Source organism: Hemiscyllium ocellatum, chromosome 13, assembly GCF_020745735.1.
Source record: "Hemiscyllium ocellatum isolate sHemOce1 chromosome 13, sHemOce1.pat.X.cur, whole genome shotgun sequence".
NCBI lineage: Eukaryota > Metazoa > Chordata > Chondrichthyes > Orectolobiformes > Hemiscylliidae > Hemiscyllium > Hemiscyllium ocellatum.
The window spans coordinates 68,236,666-68,243,857 of record NC_083413.1 but is presented as its reverse complement, the minus strand read 5'-3'; the positions used below and the strand labels follow the sequence as shown (position 1 = coordinate 68,243,857).

General features: G+C 39.2%; 1 protein-coding gene across 1 annotated transcript; it reads right to left on the bottom strand.

Moving 5' to 3' along the window:
* Positions 1 to 820: 820 nt before the first annotated feature.
* LOC132821606 (eotaxin-like) lies at positions 821 to 6,495 on the bottom strand. Its single transcript, XM_060834280.1, has 4 exons — positions 6,423 to 6,495; positions 6,118 to 6,238; positions 1,961 to 2,038; positions 821 to 1,456 (listed from the first exon to the last, which is right to left on the bottom strand). Exons 1-4 carry the CDS (start codon positions 6,457 to 6,459, stop codon positions 1,408 to 1,410), a joined length of 285 nt encoding a protein of 94 aa, XP_060690263.1. The 5' UTR covers positions 6,460 to 6,495; the 3' UTR covers positions 821 to 1,407.
* Between the last annotated feature and the right edge of the window lie 697 nt (positions 6,496 to 7,192).

Here is a 7,192-nt window from a genome sequence, read left to right as displayed (position 1 = left end):
AGCATGATACTTCCTTTTGCATTGATAGAGCAATATCCACACCAACAGTTTGCTAAATTAAGTTTTCAGAAATTTACAGATTTGAGTCATAGAGTCATAGTCGTAGGGTCATAGAGTCATCATTGAGGAAAGCTTTATTTTGAGACATTTGTACTTCCCCTCAAGATCCCATTCTCTTTCTGTGAGCTACTTGTCCCTTTGATGTTTCTGTTCCATTTCCTTCTGATGATGTGACCCAATGTGGACTGCAACTGTTGTCCCAATGAGTGGGAGCAAGTGGTGCACTCACTGGCTTTACAATAGCCTTCTCAATGCCCAGTACCCGCATTGTATTCAAGACTCAACTCAAAGACTGTACAGACTCCTTCAATTTTTTATCTCTTCCAATAATATGGTACACCCAAAACCTCAGCAAGAGTCAGTAGGATGCATTAAACTAGTCAGTGGTAAGCTAGATGATGATGTATTTAGATAACACTGGTGTGTCTTCCATGCTGTTGAACATGTGTTAAAATGTATGGGTGTATGTGAGGTTGTCAACCAAAGCAATGAGCTCAAAATGACAAGCTAGGCATTAGTTAGGTATTAGATGCTGTCTGGAGTTGTGGTGCTCTTACTTTGAATACTTTTAGGACATAAATTTGAACACCCACAATGTTAAGCTACTGATCATTTACAAGAGGTTGTGATAGTCACTACAGTATGTAATCATTTGGTTCCTAAGGATTACATTATTGATGATGGCTGTGTGCTGATTCTGTGTTGATCATTGCAGTTTTTAGAAACAAAATGGACAACAGCTACTTTTAACTGAAGGAAAAGCAAAAGTTCTTTGCACCATTCCCAAAGAAGAACATCGCCCATAAATTTGTACAACACTGAGCATTGCACATATTCAAAGTTTGTGAGAGGATTTGTAGCTCGGGTGCTCGTTGTTGTGGTTCTGTTCACCAAGCCGGGAATTTGTGTAGGCATTTGTAGTGGTTTGAAGTGGCAGATTCAAACCACTATAAATGCCGGAGGAAAGATCACAGAAGCGCTTCACAGGAGGCTCCCAAGCACTGAGGATGTCACCTAGACAGGGGACGAAACGTCTGCAACACAAATTCCCGGCTTGGCTAACAGAACCACAACATTGCACTTATTAATTCCCAGCAATGGCATCATTTGCTGTTTAAGTATCTATTTTAATAATAATGTGCATTTAAATATAATTGCTTGATAATATTTTAAGCTTCCCTGTGTATTTTACATTACAGTGATTTGTCAACTTTCTGAGATTGGTTACAACAATCTGTGATTTTCTGGAGTGCACTAGCAAAAGCATAAGATCAGTTGAAAAAGGGTGAGAAAGGATTATAACATTGAGCAGTCGTTTTTGCCAGAAAAAAAACTTTGCCCCATTCTTCACTTCTCTTCAATTGTCGGTGAAGAAACGCATTGATGAGCAACAGACCTGTTCGGGTAAAGAATAACATTTAAGACACTGAGTGATTCAGTAAAGACCAATTAAAATGCTCATATTCTGCAGTTATGTAGCATTCTACCTGTTGCAACAGGAACAGCAACATAGTCAACAAACAACGGTAATGTATCACTGTGTACTGGAGGGGGAAACTGAGTTTCAATATACTTTTAAACACGCACAATATTGCTAAGTACATTAGAATTGGTGCCTCTAGGATAGAACAGATGGTGGTTTGTAATGTGTAGGACTTAAACACGGGATTGTTGAACCACTATCATGTTAGAACTAAGTATGTTAAATAGCAACCATTAATTCTATATGACTTACAAATACAGGCAAAACAAATGGAGATGATATCTTGCACGTGTTGCAGTTGGACAATTTTAACATGAAATCGTAGCTCCCCTTTTGATATTAGGCAGCTTTGAATCTTATAATAATGGCAGATAAACCAGCATAAAATGAAACTTAGAAGAAAGCATGGTTACTCACTTGAGTTGTTTGATCATCTTCTGTACCCATTTTGCTTTGGGGTTGGCACAAATTGCCCCCTTCTGTTTGGTGTAGAATCTAATAAGAAATAAATTACAGTAATTTGCTAAACAAATAAATTGACTGTAGTGTGAAATTCCCCTTCTAACAGAAATATGAAGATACCTGCTTCATGATTTGCAAATGACACAACATTCACTGAAACAATATATTTCAAAGTAAGTAGTCAATTACAAAGAAAGGACAATTATTTCCAAATGGATTCCTTCTAACTTATTTTACTAAATCCATCTTGATCAGTAATGCTGGGCAGAGTCTTCTCAGCCCCTGAACAATGGCAGCCTTAACATCAAGGTTCAGAAAATGTCATGATCTGGCCAGCAAGGACCTTAAGATCTTAAGACTGTAGGAACAGAAGTAGTTGATTCAGACCATCAAGTCTGCCCCACCATTCAATGAGATCATGGCTTATCTGATCATCCTCACCTTGATTTTCCTACCTTTTCCCCATAACAATTGATTCCTTTACTGATTAAAATCTGTCTACCACAGCCACCTAATGACCCACCTAAGCAGCTCCCTGCAGTAAAAGATTTGGCAGTTTCACTACCCTCTGAGAGAGGAAATTCCTCCTCACTCTAACTTGAATGAGCAATTCCTTATTCTGAGGTTATGTCCACTAGTCATAGCCTCTCCCACACAAGGAAACAACCTCCCCCCATCAAGATGCCGACGAATCTCCTATGATTCAATTTGATTCAATAAGTCTCTTGATGTCAAGAGCAACAAGTTCCATTTTCCTACTAAGCGTTTAACAGCCAGATGATATTTTCACTAGTAAGCAGCATCAAGCCTTTTTACATATAACTCTATCTTTAATGGGTGACTACTCCTCTGGCATCATGCCTTCCTGCCCTAGACTCTTATACAAGGGGAAATAAACCTCTCTGCATATACTCTCTCAAGCCCTGGTCCATACTACTCATCTTCTGAATAGAAGAAAATCTCTTCCCCCCCCCCCCCCCCCCCCCCGCCCCACCACATCCCACACCCCCGCACCCCCCTCCACCGCCACAACTCCAGCATTTGATCTTTCTCTGGAGCCCCTTCAATACCTGTCTAGTATTTCTTAAATAAGGGGACCAAAACTGTTCACAATATTCTAGGCCTGACTAGCACCTTGTGTAACTTTAGCATGACGTTCCTATTTTTATGCTCTATTTCCTTTGAAAGTGAACATTCATTCACCTTCCCTATTACCTGGTGAACTTGGATGCCAGATTTTTGGGATTCATGTATGAGGATCCCCAAATCTCTCTGTGTTTCAACTATCTGCAGTCCTTCTCAACTTAAACATCATTCAGCTTCTCTATTCTTCTTGCTATAGTGTATATCTTTGTTTTCCCACATTATATTCAATTTGCCAAGTTTTTGCCCACTCGCTGGAATTGTGTATATCTCTCCACAGACTCTTTGTGCCAACTGCTCTGAGAATTGACAACAATATATTTGCTTTCCTCATACAAATCATTTATTTATAGTATATATTTGACTAAACTTATTTCACTCCAAATAATTTTGACCCCAGTTTTGATCCCTGCTGCACACCACTAGTTACAACTTTCCATCCTGAAAATGCCCCCTTTATTCCAAATGTGTAACATCTATTACTTTCATCAATCATCTATCCATGCAAGTATATACTACCCTGACACCATGAGTTCTTATCTTTTTAAGTAGGCTTAAATGACGTACCTTATAAAAGCCTTTGGAAATCCAAATACATTGCATCTCCTAGTTCTCCCTAATTTAGCCTCTTTAAATAATTCCAGTCAATTTGTCAAGCATAATTTTCCATTTGTGAAGCCATACTGACTCTGCTTGCTTACAGTATTATTTCTAAATGCTCTGTTATTACAGTCTTTATAATAGACTGTCATATTTTCCCAATTTCCAGTAAATAAGAATACTTGGAAAATTATTACCAATGCATCTACAATATTTGTAGCTGCTTCCTTTAGTATTTTAGGGTGAAATCAGTCAGGTCCAGCTGATGTACCAACCTTTTCCCCATTAGTTTCCCTATCATTGTTTCTCTAATGATGATTTATGATATTTGTTTCCTCCTTTTGTAACATTATTTAGTATTTTTGGAATTCTATTAACTTCTTCTACTCTGAAGACTGACATAAAATATTTATTCAGCTTCTTGGTCATTACTATTTGTCCAGTCTCATTCTGTAAGGGGCCTATGTCCATTTGGCTTCTCTCTTCCGTTATATATTTAAAAAAGGTCTTATTGTCTATTTTTATATTATTTGTTCACTAATTTTCATTGGTCAACTTTTGTTGGCTTTTAATGCTTTTCCAATCCTTTGGTTTACAACTAATCTTTGTCAGAGTTTTTTGTTTCATCTCTTCATTAGATATTATTCATAATTTCCTAAATTACGAGTGGAGTGCCACAAGAATCTGTGCTGGGTCCACTACTTTTTGTCATTTACATAAATGATTTGGATGTGAGCATAAGAGGTACAGTTAGTAAGTTTGCAGATGACACCAAAATTGGAGGTGTAGTGGACAGCGAAGAGAGTTACCTCAGATTACAACAAAATCTTGACCAGATGGGCCAATGGGCTGAGAAGTGGCAGATGGAGTTTAATTCAGATAAATGCGAGATGCTGCATTTTGGGAAAGCAAATCTTAGCAAGACTTATACACTTAATGATCAGGTCCTAGGGAGTGCTGCTGAACAAATAGACCTTGGAGTGCAGGTTCATAGCTCCTTGAAAGTGGAGTCACAGGTAGATAGGATAGTGAAGAAGGCGTTTGGTATGCTTTCCTCTATTGGTCAGAGTATTGAGCACAGGAGTTGGGAGGTCATGTTGCAGCTGTACAGGACATTGGTTAGGCCACTGTTGGAATATTGCATGCAATTCTGATCTCCTTCCTATCGGAAAGATGTTGTGAAACTTGAAAGGGTTCAGAAAAGATTTACAAGGATGTTGCCAGGGTTGGAGGATTTGAGGTATAGGGAGAGGCTGAATAGGCTGGGGTTGTTTTCTCTGGAGCATCGGAGGCTGAGGGGTGACCTTATAGAGGTTTATGAAATTACGAGGGGCATGGATCGGGTAAATAGGCAAAGTCTTTTCCATGGATTGCGGGAATCCAGAACTGGAGGGCATAGGTTTAGGGTCAGAGGGGTAAGATATAAAAGAGACCTTCGGGGCAACGTTTTCACATAGAGGGTGGTACGTGTATGGAATGAGCTGCCAGAGGAAGTGGTGGAGGCTGGTACAATTGCAAGAGGGTATATGAATAGGAAGGGTTTGGAGGGATATGGGCCATGTACTTGCAGGTGGGACTAGATTGGGTTGGGATATTTGGCCGCCATGGACGGGTTAGATCGAAGAGTCTGTTTCCATGCCATACATCTCTATGACTCTAACCATATCTCTGAACAGGTTGATCAGAAAATATCAGAGTAAGGTATGATACAGCACATAAAATCAGACACCGAGGTACAATTGTTCCATTCTCCAGATTCTCCAGCATAGCCATCCTAAATCAAATCAAGAAATTGCTTGAATATCATCAAATGTGGTTGAGATAACTGAGTACCACATGGACTGCGCATTTCGACACTGAATTAATACAGAGACTGCTTTTCTCTTATTTAATAAATGAAAATTATTAAAGATCAAAATCATGATAATTACCAAAAGCTTCCTAGATTTCTTCTCTGCAAACATCTGTCGGCAGCTTTTCAGAAACCACACGGCCACTGTTGCCTTCAAAACGCTTGGTGTTTACAAAAACACCATGAGCTCAAATTAAAGGTTTGAATGCTATTTGTAAAACATTTGAGCACTGTGGGTGCAGTTTATATTGTTGTTAGGAACATATGATTGAAACTTGGTCTTGTTAAATATAAGGATTTATGAAACAATAAGAAGCCACTTAACCCAACAACTTAGCAGCTTTTATCAGATTGTGTGCAATTCAGTTTTTATGGAAGCTACTTGGCATCTATCCATGGTCCTCCAACTATTTTGACGAAAACAAAACTTATTTTGTTCCCCAGAGATTAGCGTGCTGTGATTTAACTTGATTGCATATTATAGTGCAGACAATTTGCTTCTGAAAAGGGTACATACATGACAGCTTTTACACAAGGCTTTGACCTCGGTTGAATCCTGTAACTTGTGATGGTAAAAGAACCTTTCTTTGAGGATACAGACTTGCAGCAGTTGACGGGAATTCTGCCTGGACGTCGAACTGTAAAGGAACAGAGAGAGATCTAGAATTAGCACATCCTCAAGAGAAAGCACCAACTTATTTTTAAACTTTGATTTTTATCAGGTTGTTTCTCTCAGAAACAGCAAGACAATCCTTTCAAAAACTCAGTTCTTAAAGAGAAAAAAAAACAGCTTAAAACCATTTCAATTTTCAACCAACTTACAAGAGCCAGTAGTTAAGGTAATAAAGCCAAGTATCATAAAGAACAGAACAAGATGAAAATGTCCCCTGTTTAACATAAGGTTCATCTTAAACACACAGATGTCAGTTGTGTGTATGAAAGAGTCTTAAAGATTGAAAAATGTTACAATTTATAAAACCCTCAGCTTATGCCCATATCTGAAAATAGTATCAGGAACTGCGCAAAGGAAACAAAGCATCAGTTTAGTGTCATACCTATGTGTTTATTTTTACTGTTGCCTAGTAAGTTAATTTATAGACATCTGGGGGAACTACTAGGTAGATATTAAATAGTTGATATTTCTGATCTGGTACAGAAGAGGGCGTAAATTGTGGGGGGAAAAAAACAAATTTGAACTTGGGAGAATGCATTCAAGGAGAAAGTGAGGACTGCAGATGCTGGAGAAGTCAGAGTCGAAATTGGCGGCAGTGGAAAAGCACAGCAGGTCAGGCAGCTTCCAAGGATCAGGAGAGACGACATTTTGGGCACAAGCCCTTTATCAGGAATGTGAAGGGGGAAGGAGGCTGAGAGATAAATAGGGGTTTAGAGGTGGGGCTGGGGGAAGGTAGCTGGGAAGGCAGTAGGTGGATGCAGGTGCAAGGTAATTGTGATAGGTCATGAGGAGGGTGGAGCGGATAGGATGGGGTCAAGAGGGTAGTGCAGAGTTAGAGGGTTGGATCTAGGATGAGGTGAGTGGAAGGGAGACTTGGAAACTAGTGAAGTCAATGTAGATGCCATGTGGTTGAAGGGTC